Genomic DNA, 18,739 nt, shown 5'->3' with positions numbered 1-18,739 from the left:
GTATAGGTCACCAAATTTCTAAGGTAGTACACCTTCCGCTACCATTCTACCTACTGTCTCACAGAATTCCTGAGAATCAAAGTAGATAATGATGTTTAAGTTCTCTAAAATCGCTGAAGTGTCTCAAGCCCTAGACAAATACGTGGACTTGAATTATTTCAAAATTTATATTATATGTGGCAGGGCCTTCCCTTTAGAATTTGGGGGGTGGAGATGGATGGTTGAAAAATTAGAAGCTTGCAGTTATATACAAATAATCCTTCATGCTGTTTGTTTAGGCCCTTCCTTGGAGGAGAAGCTCCTAGTATCTTGTGATATAAGTGCATCGGGGCAGGAACAAATTAAATTAAATACTTCTGAAGTTGGGCACAAAGCCCTAGGCCCAGGTTCCAGTAAGAACCATCCCAGTTTAACGGCCAATAACGGGGGTGCTGTAGATGGACGTGTAAGTGGTACCACTACCGCAGAGGCAGAAAAGACTTCAGACCAAAACCTGTCCGTTGAGGAGAGTGGTGAGCTCATGAAATATTCAGCGAAAAGTTCATTTAACCAAATGTTGCTCAAATGCTAACACCTTAGGCATTAATCTTAAAATGAATGCTGCTTGATTTTGCTAATCAAAATTTTGCTTAAAATATATTTAATGCATTCCTTTCTCTAATTAACCCCTACAATTTTGCTCTGAATTCTTTAAACACGCTGTTATTCCTTTTAAAAAAATTTCGATAACCAGTTTTTTTAATCGGAATCATTTCTGATTTAAAATTTCTTCTCCTTTTATTTTATAAAAAAACTATTTCCCCCTCAAACTTTCTGTTCTTCTGTAAGGTTGAAAAGTTAAAATTTAACTGGAAAAGTCACCAATGAGAATATAGTTTTGCTTCTCTGAAATTAATCGTACACACTGCTGCCTAAATTAGATCCACATTTTTGTAAACTCAACTTGCAGAGATGAATTACAATGTGGGCAGCCCAGGAGGCAAACTTTTGGAGGCTATTTTACAGGACAAAGTGAAAAACAAAAATTTTAAACAAAAATGCTATACATCGAAGGCAGCAGTGTCATATTCAGGATTTTAAAAAATCAGACTTTGCAAAGAAGTGTTATTAAAAGCTGCAAGTCAAGCTTGGGCATTTTTTCTTTTGTTTTGCGTATGTAATCTTTAAACCATCATCTCTCATGTTTTTGTCTTTAAATTGTAATATATGTGACTGGCATCAAGCCTCATATGATCCAGAATATTGATTTTGTACATCTTAGGGGTATTTTTTTGTTTGTTTATTTTTAGTTTACACCTTAGGACATAGGTGTACAAGAGTTGCTTAGAAACCAAATTTTAGTTGTATTGGTGACTTTTTTTTTTTAGTGTCTCCAGTGCTCTTCTTATTAAAAAAAACATGACACAGTGTGATTTCCCCATCTGCTACATGTACCAGTATATACATTAGATAATGTTCTTTAACTTCTTAGGTGTGGGAGTATTTCCCTCACAGGATCCTGTTCAGCCCAGAATGCCTCCTTGGATATACAATGAAAGTTTGGTTCCAGGTAAAAAGAGCTTTTTTGTCCAAGATTCCTATCTGGATACTTTACTTTAAGTGTTGTAAATGTAGTTATAAATATTTACTCTTGTGGTTACAGAATATGCAGAAGGAATTGTAACTTTTTCTTATTTTTTCAATTGGCACAAGGGAATAGTGTATTTAAGCCATGTTTGATGTGCATAGAATAATGACTATTACAATGGCATTATGTTAATCACAGTTAGTATATTGCAACTTGTTCAATTTGCTTTGCAAACCCCTTAAAAACTAAAGGTAACTTTGATCTTTAGCTCTCTTTGTTGGTCATAGACTTGATCTAGGTTCTGCACTTAATTTAAATAAAACTCATGCAAGATCCCTGTAGCTCAACTTTTTGGGGGAAGAAATTATTAATGTCTGCTTTTCCTCAGAATCGCATAATCACAAATTGAAAGGCTCATTTCCCAAAACCACAGGGGACTTCAGTTGTACATAAAGATAATTGATTTCCTCCCAACTGCCCGTTAGACAGATTGCATCTTTTCTTCTTCCTCTCTGTCTACAAGCCAAACAAACAAAATCTAGATCTTGGTATATTTTGGGATTCTGTCCCTTTTCTGCCAGCTTGTATCTCTTTCTCCCTTCTCCCTCCAAACATACACGTACACATAATTTCCTAGCCAAAATATGTGTTCTTATGGTCAGCCTACTAACCTGTAATCCATATCTAAATGCTAGATGTAAAATTTTTGCTTTAAGCGTTTTTCTCTGTCTGCCTTAGCCCTACTTTCATCCCCCAAACTCCTCTAACTAGGCTTGCCAGATTTAGCAAATAAGCGTACAGAACATCCAGTTAAATCTGAATTTCAGAGAAACAGCAAATAGTTGTTTAGTATAAGTATACCCCATGCAATAATAGGCGTCCTGTATTTTATGTGGCAACCCTATCCCTAACAGCCTTTCCCACTTTGTCCTTTGGAAAGGCCATTTTATAGCGAAAAACTCCCCAACGGTCCCTTCCTTTTTTCAGGCACTTTCCGCCATCTAACTGAAACCCTGTCTTTCTCTGAAGGCTGTGTTCCCAAAGCACCTTACCCAATGATGTTTCCTCTAATAGCCTCTAATTCACCGGGACAAGAGAAAGGTGATATTGGTATAATTCTTGCTTCCCACTGCTATTTTCAAATTAGTCCCACCATCATTACTCTACAACTTCTTTTTTAAAGTCCAAAACATGTGCTTACACCACCTCCATCTTATTGTTGTTCCTATCTACTAATGAATTGTAAGACTTTCTCTTACCTTTAACCCCAAATCTTTGTCTGTAGGGCCAAACTCCAACCTCTCTTCTAAGCTCCAGATGCTAATTGTCTGCTGGATATTTCCACTTGAATATCTTTACAGCAGTTTAAACCCTTGATGTGGCTTCAGTTCTCTTAAAGCAGTTTGACTTAAGTTTATTCTTGTATAAGCAGCAATGACAACAAAAAAGATGAATCACTTGTAATATGTTTACATTTGTAATCTGGTCTTTCCTTTAATAGATGCATATAAGAAAATTTTAGAAACCACAATGACTCCGACTGGAATAGATACTGCTAAACTTTATCCCATCCTGATGTCATCCGGACTTCCCAGGGAAACTCTTGGACAGATATGGGCCTTAGCTAATCGAACCACACCTGGCAAACTTACTAAAGAAGAACTTTATACTGTTCTCGCCATGATAGCAGTAACACAGGTAGACATTGTTTCTAAGGTTAGGTCAAATTACTTTCCAATATAAACTGAGAGAATATGAATCCTTTTTTTCTACAACCTTGCAGAACTCCTTGGACATTAAAATTTAGATTATTTTCAGGATACAGTTCTTCAAAAATGTGCATTTTATATGATGTGCATACTAGCAAAATATTCCTTTGTTTAAAGACTTGAATATATTAACATTCTCTGACCTAACTGTAACCCTTCTGAACTTGAAAGTTAGTTAGTAATAGATGAAATTACTCTCTGTCCTTTGAAGTCCTTGTCTAAAATTCCTTAGATACAGATAAAGTATACTCGGTCTGGCAGCAGTTTTTCTCATATTACAAAATCATTGTAAATGATTTGATTGTAGCGAATTAACCAAACTTGTCAGAGTGAAAATGTCAGAATTGGTATGTGTTGGCCATTTCTTTGCTAAATATTAGATTCACATTAACCTCATAACTTATTTTCTTGTGTCAAATTCCTGAGTTTTGGGAGAGTCAGAGTGGAAACATACCAGGGCTGCAGATTTTACAGTTAGGTCTCTCTTTGCCAGATTTGGGTTGTATGTGGTTTGCAATTTCCTAAAGTGTTTCCATTTTCCTCCTGTTCTATGTAGAGGGGTGTTCCTGCCATGAGTCCCGATGCTTTAAATCAGTTCCCAGCGGCTCCTGTTCCAACTTTAAGTGGCTTTCCTATGACTTTGCCTACTGCTGTGAGTCAGCCAACTGGGATGCCTTCAGGCCCTGCAGGCTCCATGCCCCTCACCCTCGGACAGCCAGTCATGGGCATTAATCTTGTTGGACCAGTCGGGGGAGCTGCAGCCCAGACTCCCAGTGGCTTCATGTCAACTTACCCTGCAAATCAGGTAAATGGAGAGGCAATGCAAAATGGAGAGGCTGTGCATATTCTGAGTTATCCCTGGAAAATGAATCCAGGCAACTTTTTTTTTCCCATGAATGCAGAAAAGGTGCTGGATTATGATGGACACTGGAGGTGAAAATTAAGCAGTATTAAAACAATACAACATTTAATTTTTCATTATTTAAAAAAAAATTTCTTAAGCCTTAAGATACTTGAATTTTGGCTAAAAGTTTATAGTTCTTTATCATATATGTCTTAAACATCAAGCTTAATAAAGCTAATTATATCCTTAGGCTATGTCTTTTGAGGAAGCTGCTAAACCTGAAATTAAGATGCTTCAGTTTATTTTTCACTTCTCAGATTAGCAAAAAACGTTTTAAACATATATTCAGTGTCAGTAAAAATGTAGGGAAAAGGGTTTTTTGGTACAGCCTTTTTGGAAGGCACGTTTGGCAATAGCTATCAAAATTCTAAATGTTCATGTCTTCTGACCCAGCAGTCGCTCGATTAGGAGTCTCACAGAACTTAGTAACTCAAATTAGCAAAAATATACAAGGATATTTGTTGTAGCATTGTTTGTTAGAGTAAAAAATTAGGAATAGCTGCGTATCCATCAGAAGAAGAAAGGTTAAATAAATTTTGGTTTATCTCTACAGTGGTAAACTATTAGATTATTAAAATGAATGCCGGTAGAGGTACATGTACTGCATGAAAATATGTCCATGTTCTGTAATTACATTTTTTTTTAAGTGCAGAACAATATAATATAAGCTCGTTTTTCTATAAAACAAATGAACTGTTAACAGTGCTCACTTCCTAAGCATGGGATTAGGAGTACGTGTTCACAGTTTCCTTATACATGTATGTGATGAGTTAAAACAAACTTGTATCACTTCTGTAATTTACAGACATGATTAAAATGTTTTATAAAGATGGCATTTTCTCAGTAATCCATTAAATGTGATTCAGCTATTTAAAAATTATATAAATTAACTGTTTAAACCAGTCTTTTACCGTTTGTACAAGAGAGCATTTTAAAATATTAGGCAGCATTCCTGCCTTAAGCACTTGAGTTGATGTTTTTGTCTAAAGGGTGTTCTTCTAAAATTAGGTGTTTATACTTAAATGGGAAGAGTTAAAAAGTAGTTTTTGAAAAAAAAAATAGTCTTTGAGGTTGACAGTTGAAGATTTGTTCTTTACCTTTTTATCATAAGACGTTTTCTATTTCAATGTCCTCTGTAAACCTAGGTTGTCAAACCAGAAGAAGATGACTTCCAGGATTTTCAAGATGCTTCCAAGTCAGGATCCCTTGATGACTCATTCAGTGATTTCCAAGAGTTGCCTGCTTCTTCAAAATCAAATTCTCAGCACGGAAACAGGTAGAAAAGAGTTGAATATAGTTAACACTGTATTTAATAATTGAGAAAGAGGCCATCCACAATGAGAAGCCTAAGTATAAATAAGAGAATTAAGACTCCTTACTCTCATGCTTTCTTGGTTATTCCTAGTGTATTCCTACTTTCACTCTTCAAACTTCCTTCCCCTTTGTCCACCTTAAACTTCAGCTTCTACCATTTCCTCCCAGTACACACCTGCTTAACAATATTTCTTTTTGCTTGTGCTAAACCTGATTTATTACAGCTGAGTGCACCTGTGCCACGCATGACTTCATGTTCTTATATTAGATCCAGATCTTCAACTGCTGAAAAGCTTTTTAGGCAGGGGCACATAATTTGACATTTTGCAATATAACATACTATTGCTTTTCCACAGAAATCATCATTTAGAAATCTAAATATGATTATTTATCCATGTTGCTCTTTTGTTTGAGATCAGTGGCTTTTAGGCCTTCAGGTTTCTGTTTGTTTGTTTGCATAGACAGTTGCATAAACAGTTTTCTAATGTTTTAACTTTTAGGTACAGTAAGTGATTCAGTATGTTGTCAACACCTTTCCATTATTTTTTTTTAACATTTTTATTGGAGTATAATTGCTTTACAATAGTGTGTTAGTTTCTGCTTTATAACAAAGTGAATCAGTTATACATATACGTATGTCCCCATATCTCTTCCCTCTTGCGTCTCCCTTCCTCCCACCCTCCCTATCCCATCCTTCTGGCTGGTCACAAAGCACCGAGCTGATCTCCCTGTGCTATGCGACTGCTTCCCACTAGCTGTCTATTTTACATTTGGTAGTGTATATATGTCCATATATATACTACCACTTTCTCACGTTGTCCCAGCTTACCCTTCCCCCTCCCCATGTCCTCAAGTCCACTCTCTAGTAGGTCTGCGTCTTTATTCCCACCTTGCCCCTAGGTTCTTCATGACCTTTTTTTTTCTTAGATTCCACATATATGTGTTAGCATAAAGTATTTGATTTTCTCTTTCTGAATTATTTAACTCTGTATGACAGACTCTAGGTCCATCCACCTCACTACAAATAACTCAATTTCGTTTCTTATTATGGCTGAGTAATATTCCATGTATATATGTGCCATATGTTCTTTATCCATTCATCCGATCATGGACACTTAGGTTGTTTCCATCTCCGGGCTATTGTAAATACAGCTGCAATGAACATTGTGGTACATGACTCTTTTTTTTGGCTGTACGCGGGCCTCTCGCTGTTGTGGCCTCTGCTGTTGCGGAGCACAGGCTCCAGACGCGCAGGCTCAGCGGCCATGGCTCACAGGCCCAGCCGCTCCGCAGCATGTGGGATCTTCCCGGACTGGGGCACAAACCTGTGTCCCCTGCATCGGCAGGCGGACTCTCAACCACTGCGCCACCAGGGAAGCCCCCATGACTCTTTTTGAATTATGGTTTTCTCAGGGTATATGCCCAGTAGTGGGATTGCTGGGTCGTATGGTAGTTCTATTTTTAGTTTTTTAAGGAACCTCCATACTGTTCTCCATAGTGGCTGTATCAATTTACATTCCTACCAACAGTGTATGAGGGTTCCCTTTTCTCCACACCCTCTACAGCATTTATTGCTTGTAGATTTTTTGATGATGGCCATTCTGACTAGTATGAGATGATATCGCATTGTAGTTTTGATTTGCATTTCTCTAATGATTAATGATGTTGGGCATCCTTTCATGTGTTTGTTGGCAATCTGTATATCTTCTTTGGAGAAATGTCTATTTAGGTCTTCTGCCCATTTTTGGATTGGGGTGTTTGTTGTTTTGGTATTGAGCTGCATGAGCTACTTGTAAATTTTGGAGATTAATCCTTTGTCAGTTGCTTCATTTGCAAATATTCTCTCATTCTGAGGGTTGTCTTTTCATCTTGTTTATGGTTTCCTTTGCTGTGAAAAAGCTTTTAAGTTCCATTAAGTTCCATTTGTTTATTTTTGTTTTTATTTCTATTTCTGTAGGAGCTGGGTCAAAAAGGATCTTGCTGTGATTTATGTCATAGAGTGTTCTGCCTATGTTTTCCTCTAAGAGTTTGATAGTGTCTGGCCTTACATTTAGGTCTTTAATCCATTTTGAGTTTATTTTTGTGTATGGTGTTAGGGACTGTTCTAATTTCACTGTTTTACGTGTAGCTGTCCAGTTTTCCCAGCACCACTTATTGAAGAGGCTGTCTTTTCTCCATTGTATATTCTTGCCTCCTTTATCAAAGATAAGGTGACCATATGTGCATGGGTTTATCTCTGGGCTTTCTATCCTGTTCCATTGATCTATATTTCTGTTTTTGTGCCAGTACCACACTGTCTTGATTACTGTAGCTTTGTAGTATAGTCTGAAGTCCAGGGCCCTGATTCCTCCAGCTCTGTTTTTCTTTCTCAAGATTGCTTTGGCTCTTCGGGGTCTTTTGTGTTTCCATACAAATTGTGAAATTTTTTATTCTAGTTCTGTGAAAAATGCCAGTGGTAGTTTGATAGGGATTGCGTTCAATCTGTAGATTGCTTTGGGTAGTAGAGTTATTTTCACAATGTTGATTCTTCCAATCCAAGAACATGGTATATCTCTCCATCTGTTTGTATCATCTTTAATTTCTTTCAGAAGTGTCTTATAATTTTCTGCATGCAAGTCTTTTGTCTCCTTAGGTAGGTTTATTCCTAGGTATTTTATTCTTTTGGTTTCAGTGGTAAATGGGGATGTTTTCTTAATTTCACTTTCAGATTTTTCATCATTAGTGTATAGGAATGCAAGAGATTTCTGTGCATTAATTTTGTATCCTGTTACTTTACCAAATTCATTGATTAGCTCTAGTAGTTTTCTGGTAGCATCTTTAGGATTCTCTATGTATCATGTCATCTGCAAACAGTGACAGCTTTACTTCTTCTTTTCCTATTTGGATTCCTTTTATTTCTTTTTCTTCTCTGATTGCTGTGGCTAAAACTTTCAAAACTATGTTGAATAAGAGTGGTGAGAGTAGGCAACCTTGTCTTGTTCCTGATCTTAGTGGAAATGGTTTCAGTTTTTCACCATTGAGGACGATGTTGGCTGTGGGTTTCTCATATATGGCTTTTGTTATGTTGAGGAAAGTTCCCTCTATGCCTACTTTCTGCAGGGTTTTTATCATAAGTCGTTGAATTTTGTCGAAACCTTTGTCTGCATTGATTGAGATGATCATATGGTTTTTCTCCTTCAATTTGTTAATATGGTGTATCACGTTGATTGATTTGCGTATACTGAAGAATCCTTGCATTCCTGGGATAAACCCCACTTGACCATGGTGTATGATCCTTTTAATGTGCTGTTAGATTCTGTTTGCTAGTATTTTGTTGAGGATTTTTGCATCTATGTTCATCAGTGATATTGGCCTGTAGTTTTCTTTTTTTGTGACATCTTTGTCTGGTTTTGGTATCAGGGTGATGGTGGCCTCACAGAATGAGTTTGGGAGTGTTCCTCCCTCTGCTATATTTTGGAAGAGTCTGAGAAGGATAGGTGTTGGCTCTTCTCTAAGTGTTTGATAAAATTCGCCTGTGAAGCCATCTGGTCCTGGGCTTTTGTTTGTTGGAAGATTTTTAATCACAGTTTCAGTTTCAGTGCTTGTGATTGGTCTGTGCATATTTTCTATTTATTCCTGGTTCAGTCAGGGAAGGTTGTGCATTTCTAAGAATTTGTCCATTTCTTCCAGGTTGTCCATTTTATTGGCATATAGTTGCTTGTAGTAATCTCTCATGATCCTTTGTATTTCTGCAGTGTCAGTTGTTACTTCTCCTTTTTCATTTCTAATTCTATTGATTTGAGTCTTCTTCCTTTTTTTCTTGTTGAGTGTGGCTAATGGTTTATCAATTTTGTTTATCTTCTCAAAGAACCAGCTTTTAGTTTTATTGATCTTTGCTATCGTTTCCTTCATTTCTTTTTTATTTATTTCTGATCTGATCTTTATGATTTCTTTTCTTCTGCTAACTTTGGGGGGTTTTTGTTCTTCTTTCTCTGATTGCTTTAGCTGTAAGGTTAGGTTGTTTATTTGAGGTGTTTCTTGTTTCTTAAGGTAGGATTGTATTGCTGTAAACTTTTCCTCTTAGAAGTTCTTTTGCTGCATCCCATAGGTTTTGGGTTGTCGTGTTTTCATTTTCGTTTGTTTCTAGGTATTTTTTGATTTCTTCTTTGATTTCTTCAGTGATCTCTTGGTTATTAAGTAGTGTGTTGTTTAGCCTCCATGTCTTTGTATTGTTTACAGATTTTTTCCTGTAATTGATATCTAGTCTCATAGCGTGGTCAGAAAAGATACTTGATATGATTTCAATTTTCTTAAATTTACCAAGGCTTGATTTGTGACCCAAGATATGATCTATCCTAGAGAATGTTCCATGAGCACTTGAGAAAAATGTGTATTCTGTTGTTTTTGGATGGAATGTCCTATAAATATCAATTAAGTCCATGTTGTTTAATGTATCATTTAAAGCTGTGTTTCCTTATTTATTTTCATTTTGGGTGATCTGTCCATTGGTGAAAGTGGCATGTTAAAGTCCCCTACTATGATTGTGTTACTGTCAATTTCCCCTTTTATGGCTGTTAGTATTTGCCTTATGTATTGAGGTGTTCCTATGTTGGGTGCATAAATATTTACAATTGTTCTATCTTCTTCTTGGATTGATCCCTTGATCATTATGTAGTGTCCTTCTTTGTCTCTTGTAATAGTCTTTGTTTTAAAGTCTATTTTGTCTGATATGAGAATTGCTACTCCATCTTTCTTTTGATTTCCATTTGCATGGAATATCTTTTTCCATCCCCTCACTTTCAGTCTGTATGTGTCCCTAGGTCTGAAGTGGATCTCTTGTAGACAGCATATATATGGGTCTTGTTTTTGTATCCATTCCGCCAGTCTATATCTTTTGGTTGGAGCATTTAATCCATTCACATTTAAGGTAATTATCGATACGTATGTTCCTATTACCATTTTCTTAATTGTTTTGGGTTTGTTATTGTAGGTCTTTTCCTTATCTTGTGTTTCCTGCCTAGAGAAGTTCCTTTAGCATTTGTTGTAAAGCTGGTTTGCTGGTTCTGAATTCTCTTAGCTTTTGCTTGTCTGTAAAAGTTTTAATTTCTCTGTCGAATCTGAATGAGATCCTTGCTGGGTAGAGTAATCTTGGTTGTAGTTTTTTCCCTTTCATTACTTTAAATATGTCCTGCCACTCCCTTCTGGCTTGCAGAGTTTCTGCTGAAAGATCAGCTGTTAACCTTATGGGGATTCCCTTGTATGTTATTTGTTGTTTTTCCCTTGCTGCTTTTAATATTTTTTCTTTGTATTTAATTTTTGATAGTTTGATTAATATGTGTCTTGGCATGTTTCTCCTTGGATTTATGCTGTATGGGACTCTCTGTGCTTTCTGGACTTGATTAACTATTTCCTTTCCCATATTAGGGAAGTTTTCAAGTATAATCTCTTCACATATTTTCTCGGTCCCTTTCTTTTTCTCTTCTTCTTCTGGGACCCCTATAATTCACATGTTGGTGCATTTAATATTGTCCCAGACATCTCTGAGACTATCCTCAATTCTTCTCGTTCTTTTTTCTTTACTCTGCTCTGCAGTAGTTATTTCTACTCTTTTATCTTCCAGGTCACTTAACCATTCTTCTGCCTCAGTTATACTGCTATTGATCCTGTCTAGAGAATTTTTAATTTCATTTATTGTGTTGTTCATGATTGTTTGTTTGCTCTTTAGTTCTTCTAGGTCCTTGTTAAATGTTTCTTGTATTTTCTCCATTCTATTTCCAAGATTTTGAATCATCTTTACTATCATTAATCTGAATTCTTTTTCAGGTAAACTGCCTATTTCCTCTTCATTTGTTAGGTCTGGTGGGTTTTTACCTTGCTCCTTCATCTGCTGTGTGTTTTTCTGTCTTCTCATTTTGCTTATCTTACTGTGTTTGGGGCCTCCTTTTCGCAGGCTGCAGGTTCGTAGTTCCCATTGTTTTTGGTGTCTTCCCCCAGTGGCTAAGGTTGTTTCAGTGGGTTATGTAGGCTTCCTGGTATAGGGGACCTAGTGCCTGTGTTCTGGTGGATGAGGCTGGATCTTGTCTTTCTGGTGGGCAGGTCCATGTCTGGTGGTGTGTTTTGGGGTGTCTGTGACCTTATTATGATTTTAGGCGCTTCTCTGCTAATGGATGGGGTTGTGTTCCTGTCTTGCTAGTTGTGTGGCATAGGGTGTCCAGCACTGTAGCTTGCTGGTTGTTGAGTGGAGCTGGGTCTTGCCGTTGAGATGGAAATCTCTGGGAGATTTTCGCCATTTGATATTACGTGGAGCTGGGAGGTCTCTTGTGGACCAGTGTCCTGAAGTTGGCTCTCCCACCTCAGAGGCACAGCAGTAACTCCTGGCTGCAGCACCAAGAGCCTTTCATCCACACGGCTCAGAATAAAAGGGAGAAAGAAAGAAAGAAAGAAAGAAAAAGATAAAATAAAGTTATTAAAATAAAAAACAAAAAATAATTATTAAAACAAATTTTTTTAAGTAATGAAAAAGAAAGAACAACCAAACGAAAAAACAAATCCACCAATGTTAACAAGCGCTGAAAAGTATACTAAAACAAAAAACAAAAAGAAAATGTACAGACAGAACCCTAGGACAAATGGTAAAAGCAGAGCTATACAGACAAAATCGCACACAGAAGCATACACATACACACTCACAAAAAGAGAAAAAGGGAAAAAAATATATATATATATCCTTGCTCCCAAAGTCCACCTCCTCAATTCGGGATGCTTCCTTGTCTATTCAGGTATTCCACAGATGCAGGGTACATCAAGTTGACTGGAGATTTAATCCACTGCTTCTGAGGCTCTTGGGAGATATTTCCCTTTCTCTTTGTTTGCACAGCTCCCAGGGCTCAGCTTTGGATTTGGCCCCGCCTCTGCGTGTAGGTCACCTGAGGGCGTCTGTTCTTCGCTCAGACAGGACGGGGTTAAAGGAGCAGCTGATTCGGGGGCTCTGGCTCACTCAGGCCAGCGGGAGGGAGGGGTACGGATGCGGGGCGAGCCTGCAGCGGCAGAGGCCGGTGTGACGTTGCACCAGCCTGAGGCACGCCGTGTGTTCTCCTGGAGAAGTTGTCCCTGGATCACAGGACCCTGGCAGTGGCGGGCTACACAGGCTCCCAGGAGGGGAGGTGTGGATAGTGACCTGTACTGCACACAGGCTTCTTGGTGGCCGCAGCAGCAGCCTTAGCATCTCATGCCCATCTCTGGGGTCCACGCTAATAGCCACGGCTCGCGCCCGTCTCTGGAGCTCCTTTAAGCGGCGTTCTGAATCCCCTCTCCTCGTGCACTGCGAAACAGAGGCAAGAAAGCCTCTTGCCTCTTCGACAGCTCCAGACCGTTTCCTGGACTCCGTCCCGGCTAGCTGTGGCCACTAGTCCCTCCAGGCTGTGTTCACGCAGTCAACCCCAGACCTCTCCCTGCGATCTGACCTCCGAAGCCAGAGCCTCAGCTCCCAGCCCCTGCCTGCCCCGGCAGGTGAGCAGACAAGCTTCTCAGGCTGGTGAGTGCCGGTCGGCACTGATCCTCTGTGCGGGAATGTCTCCACTTTGCCCTCCGCACCCCTGTAACTGCGCTCTCCTCCGTGGCTCCGAAGCTTCCCCCCTCCGCCACTGCCCGTCTCCACCAGTGAAGGGGCTTCCTAGTATGTGGAAACCTTTCCTCCTTCACAGCTCCCTCCCACTGGTGCAGGTCCTGTCCATATTCTTTTGTCTCTGTTTTTTCTTTTTTCTTTTGCCCTACGCAGGTACGTGGGGGAGTTTCTTGCCTTTTGGGAGGGCTGAGGTCTTCTGCCAGTGTTCAGTAGGTGTTCTGTAGGGGTTGTTCCACGTGTAGATGTATTTCTGATGTATCTGTGGGGAGGAAGGTGTTCTCCACGTCTTACTCTTCCACCATCTTGAAGCTCCTGTCTCCATCTTTTTTTTTTTTTTGCCATATGCGGGCCTCTCACTGTTGTGGCCTCTCCTGTTGCGGAGCACAGGCTCCGGATGCGCAGGCTCAGCGGCCATGGCTCACGGGCCCAGCTGCTACGCGGCATGTGGGATCTTCCCGGACTGGGGCACGAACTCGTGTCCCCTGCATTGGCAGTTGGACTCTCAGCCACTGTACCACCAGGGAAGCCCCATCATTTTTAAAAAGTACTTAGTAGGTACTTCTTCCACTGAGTAGAGCACATGAGGCTTTGAGTAAGCAGTGTGAGTGTTTTTGGTTGCTTTTGGAACTTGTTTTTGTCAGGGTACATATTCTATTTCTCTTATGTTCCTATTTGTGCAGTTTCATTCATCTTTTCTATTTTAACCAATTGATTATTTCTTAGTCAACACTTCCTGCAGACACTGTAAGAAGAACTAAGGGATAGGCATTATAGAGAATTAGAAATTAGGGAAAGAATTATTCTCCTGATTTTAAGAATACATCAAACACTTGTAAATGACACATAGAAGAGACATACGAGGGGTGTGACTGTAAAGTACTGCGAGTTCCAAGCCCGCTGCACCAGCACACACACGTATTAACCTGATAGACACACAACAGTTCTTTCTCAGGTCTCTTCCTCTGCACAAATTGATATGTTCTACTGCTATCTAGAACATATCTGAATGACCCAAGTCATCTCAAATTACCTCCATAAAATGATTCATTGTTTTCCTGCTCAAAGCTAAATGAGAATTTGTTAGATCACCATATCCAGTCACCTAATCAGAAACATGCTGTTTTTGTCTCCTTTCTCTCTCCTTTACCGCCCTCAACTCTGTCAGCTCTGCTTGGCATGGGAAAAGGCCGTGTGTGATCTGGCTCCTGCCAACCCTCTTGACTGTTGCCATTTCTCCACAGCTTACCTCCAGCCACACGTAAACCGCCAAACTGACCATGCTCTTTCAAGCTTCTGGCCTTTTCCATTCTGTTTTCTTCAATCTGAAATTCTCTCTGTAGTTAATTCTAGTTCCATGTCGAAAATCGGTTCATTATAGGAAGTATGTACTAACTCCACTCCATCAGTCCCCACCTCTAAGATGAGTTAAGGGCTTCTTCTCTACTGCCATGGTAGCCCGTGAACATCCATGCCATGATTGCCATTACTGGGTTACCTGACTGTTCCCCTCACTAGGCCGTAAGTACGTGAAGACGGTATTTCATGGCTCTGTATATAGTACTTAGCCTGTAATATGTAATTAATAAAGGTTTGTTGGGTGAATATATTGTAGTATGAAGGTTACAAACCAAATTTAACAAATTGATGGTTCATTCCTCAGGGAGAAAACTTTCAGCAGATGAAATTAAAATTTGGGCATAGAAAGTTTTAAGATGGTGGCCAGACCTGAGATATATGGGGTATTAGCAATTTTGTGTGGCATTGTCTCCACCCAGTAGTTTACTTTCATATACAGCCATACTTTGCAGATTTTTCTTCTTCAGTTCTGGCTTGACTACTTCTGTGCTTTTCTTGCATGAAAACATTTTGTTCATGTCTAAGAATCCACACTCATTGTTTCTTTATTCATTCAGAAACATTTACATAGCATCTCCTGTGTGCCTGACACTGGGGTAGGCACTAGAAATACAGAAGCAAAAAGCACAGTTTCTGCTCTAAAGATTGTCAGTTTTATCTGGGTATTTATATTATCTAATAAAACTCTCTTAGAATTGCTCCTTCAGTGGTGAGTTTGTGTGTTCATGTATAATGAATTCCCTAGTTTATGATGATCTGTATTCCATATTGTGAGTTATTTTAAAAGGATATTTGTTAAATCATGATATAAATAGGTAGGACCACTTTGAGCAGTATTTTTAAGCAAAAATGGACATTATTTTTTTGAGAAGATGAAAAGGCAAGTAAGGTGTTAAAATAGGCTGGAGCCAAGAGTATTGTTAGTCTGAAAAAATGACACTAGTTAAGGGCAGGCACCAGTTATGGGATGCCTTATGATTTGTGACATAATCTGTAAAGCATTTTAGAAATAAGTGGCATGGTGAAAGGGATTTTTGCTACTAGGTATGGGATAAATGCAGCTTCCATGGTAATCCTGTTGTGAGGTTATGGGAGTTACCCTGGGTTTAGAGTTACAGATACTGAAAAGTATGTATCTGAGAAGTTGGTTGGACTCGGTGTTGAACTGGATGTCAAAGTCAAAGGAGGAATAGCACTTGAGCTGGCATGAAAGGGCATCTGGAAGGGAGCAACATCATTCATTTATCCATTCGGAAAATACTTACCGTGTGCCAGGCACTGGGGAGCTTCGTATAATAAACAAAGCGGTCATGGGGCGCTGATGATAGAATAGTTCAAAAAGGATTAAGGCGTAGGAGTTTTGAGTTGGTTTATTTTCTTTGGTTTTTAAATGGATGTATTTAGCAGGTTGAGCAACTAAGTAAAGTCACCTACCACAGCCACGTGAAGTAACTGTAAAACACAAATGATACACTAGAGAAAAAGCAAAGCACTTTTTTGTGGCCAAATTCTCTAAAGTCTCATCTTTCAATAGAATGCAGGTTCTTAAATTTTAAAACAGTATGCCTCTCTCACTGAGTACCTTTCGTTAGTATTCAACAGTAGAAATAACCATTTGCATGTTTGGAACAGATAACTACTTTATATAACTGGCATAAACACTTTGATGGTGATTACAGTTTTTTTTAATAAAAACTTTAAGGAAAGAACTGGAATGAATTCTTCCTTTGTAATATGCATAAAATTACAGTCTGAGTCATAGCGTTTTTTGAATGGAATTTTATTTTGTTGACTTCACTTAGCAGTACTACATTACTCTGAAGATCCCCTGTTTTTTTTCCAATTCTGAAAATAATTTTTAAATTAATAATATTCAAATAAATGTCATATTTAGTGGAAGATTTTACCATGGACTTTAAAGGGCCATAGCTAACGTTGGCGATCATGAAAAAACAAATAGATCATTCAACTTTGTGGTTTTTTTCCTAAGACATTAATTACCTTTATTCCTGTGTAACATTCTGTTCAGTGTGTTGTAGTTTAATTACTTATGGAACTTTTAGAAATCCACCTATACTGTATAAACAGTGACCTATTTGTCCAGATCAAATATGTAGCAGCTGTTTGGTATTGGTGTGAAATTATAATATTTGATAGCACTAAGTCCTCCAGGCACTGCAGACGCCCATTAGCATGCATGTGCAACAGCAAGGTTTTTACCTTGCTTGTAGGCCACTGATAAGAAGATTTAAATGACTGTAGAAAATTTTTGCTCCAGGGCAAAGAACTCAATAGAAATCCATTTATATAACTTGTGTGTATGGTATTGAATGACACAAACTAGTAGTGGAATGTAGTCATTCATATGTAAAGGTGGTTCTTCCAGGGAGCTGCCTGGGTCTGATAAGGGGGGAAAAAAAGGCAGTGCTTTTATAGTCTGTGTTTAAGCCGCCCAAGAATTACCCACACAGATACTACTCATTACACTATTTTTCCATCCAGCAGGGAAATGTGTCCACAGGCAAAAGTATCTTTATCTAATTTTGAAGTGATTGTTGTTTTGCTGCAAAGATAGCTTCTGGAACTGCTGATGTGATCCTCGTAAAAATGCAAATTGTATTAACTCTACTGCTGCTTATCAGATGTGGGAACTTCTGCCACTAAGCAATGCAGTGTGATCAAAAGAAGGACAATTTACATCTTGGCTTGAACAGCATTTCATAAATAGATTTTTATCTTAACTATTCCACCTCTGCATTCTGAACCCAGTTTAGAGAATAATTTATATTAAGGTTAACCTAATTTACTTTAAAATATTGGGTATACGTACTTGGAGCAGTTCACTTTCACAGTTTTATGGACCTAAATTTAAAATTACAGGAAGTCATCATTCTATAATAATCTATTTCTAATGCCATTCCGGTGGTTCTTATGGCTTAAAGATGATTAGATAGATGGTCAGTGTGGATCTGACTCCTCTTCACATAATCAAGAAAAGAATTATTGCTTGAGTGTTGTTTCAATATATGTTTTTTCAAGGAAAAGGATGTTGTTTTTTGTCATTTGTGGTGTACCTATATAGTTTCTAACTTTTAAAGTAGGCAGCCATGAGTTTTAACTAGGTTATCTGTGTGCCATTTTAACTCTAAGTTCTTCCTTGATGACAAGGTAAGGAGACAATGTTCTAGTCATTAAGAAATATTTCTTTTTCCCTTTTAGTGCCCCTTCTTTGTTGATGCCACTTCCTGGAACTAAAGGATCAGCTTCAGTGGATAAATATGCTGTGTTTAAAGGAATTGCAGCTGACAAGTCCTCTGAAAATACTGTTCCGTTTAGAGGTAAAAACAGTTCATAAATTCATGAACCTGTGAATGTAAATTTTTGTTTTTAGTGGTGACCTTTTATGGTGAATGTCCTTGAGCTGTGATCTTAAGGTTCCTAACCTTAATTGGGCTTCTGTCTTTTCATCATAGAGCCTGGTGATAAATATAGTGCTTTCAGAGAACTTGAACAGACAGCAGAGAGTAAATCTTTAGGTAAGTTTTTGTTTCCTTAAATGGATAAATTATTTCAATTTTTAATAAGAGACTTTTATGGTTCTTTCAGTAGCATCCCAAACATTCTTTTATTTTACTGTGTGGTTGTTTTTGTTTCGTTATGTAGCTCTGGAAATTACAAGAAAGAAAAATGTGGTTCAGTTATTAGATAATAAAATAACTGATAATTTAGAAAAATTATTTTCTAATAATGCAATTTCCTTTGAAGATAGTGCATTCCCTTTCACTGGAAGCCTTCAAGCCAAGTTAGACTCCTGTGACCACTTTCGGTTATTTTAACGCTCAAAACAAGACTTGAGCTGTTGGCAGTGCAGCAATCTGTGGACTGTGCGAAAGGCAGCAGCCAGTCTTTTACATCTCAAGATTTTCAAAATTGGCTGTAATTTAATGAGTAGAAGTGAGAGGGCTTTGTGTGCCTGTGTGGTTCCTATCTCTGATAGAAGGGCTTAAATAGAGTAGAAGGGAATGTAGAATGATAATTTGAGAGCCATATATGTAAAGTCATATTTGTGGCTGAATCCTACTGGAAACCTGATGTGTAGGATTTAGATAATCCATAGGTCAAATGATGTCCTTCAAAGCTTACCCACGCATGCTGTGAAGTTTTTATCCTCTACTGAGGAGTTCTTCCTGGAAACAGTACCACATTCTACCTCTCTGTATTGGACA

General features: G+C 38.4%; 1 protein-coding gene across 21 annotated transcripts in view; it reads left to right on the top strand.

Moving 5' to 3' along the window:
- SYNRG (synergin gamma) overlaps positions 1 to 18,739 on the top strand; it is a 94,530-nt gene that overhangs the window by 33,922 nt on the left and 41,869 nt on the right. For 11 of the 21 annotated variants that reach the window (XM_079904246.1, XM_079904252.1, XM_079904247.1 and 8 more), the window contains exons 8-14: positions 279 to 512; positions 1,472 to 1,549; positions 3,069 to 3,265; positions 3,893 to 4,141; positions 5,386 to 5,516; positions 17,733 to 17,851; positions 17,987 to 18,049. In XM_079904246.1, coding sequence (XP_079760372.1) covers positions 279 to 512; positions 1,472 to 1,549; positions 3,069 to 3,265; positions 3,893 to 4,141; positions 5,386 to 5,516; positions 17,733 to 17,851; positions 17,987 to 18,049 — 1,071 coding nt within the window. The remainder of the gene's footprint in view (positions 1 to 278; positions 513 to 1,471; positions 1,550 to 3,068; positions 3,266 to 3,892; positions 4,142 to 5,385; positions 5,517 to 17,732; positions 17,852 to 17,986; positions 18,050 to 18,739) is intronic. The other 10 variants (XM_079904248.1, XM_079904243.1, XM_079904240.1 and 7 more) reach the window with 2 other exon arrangements.

This window comes from Stenella coeruleoalba, assembly GCF_951394435.1.
Source record: "Stenella coeruleoalba genome assembly, chromosome: 19".
NCBI lineage: Eukaryota > Metazoa > Chordata > Mammalia > Artiodactyla > Delphinidae > Stenella > Stenella coeruleoalba.
Note: the sequence above shows the minus strand (reverse complement) of the source record. Positions and strands in the feature narration are given on the sequence as shown.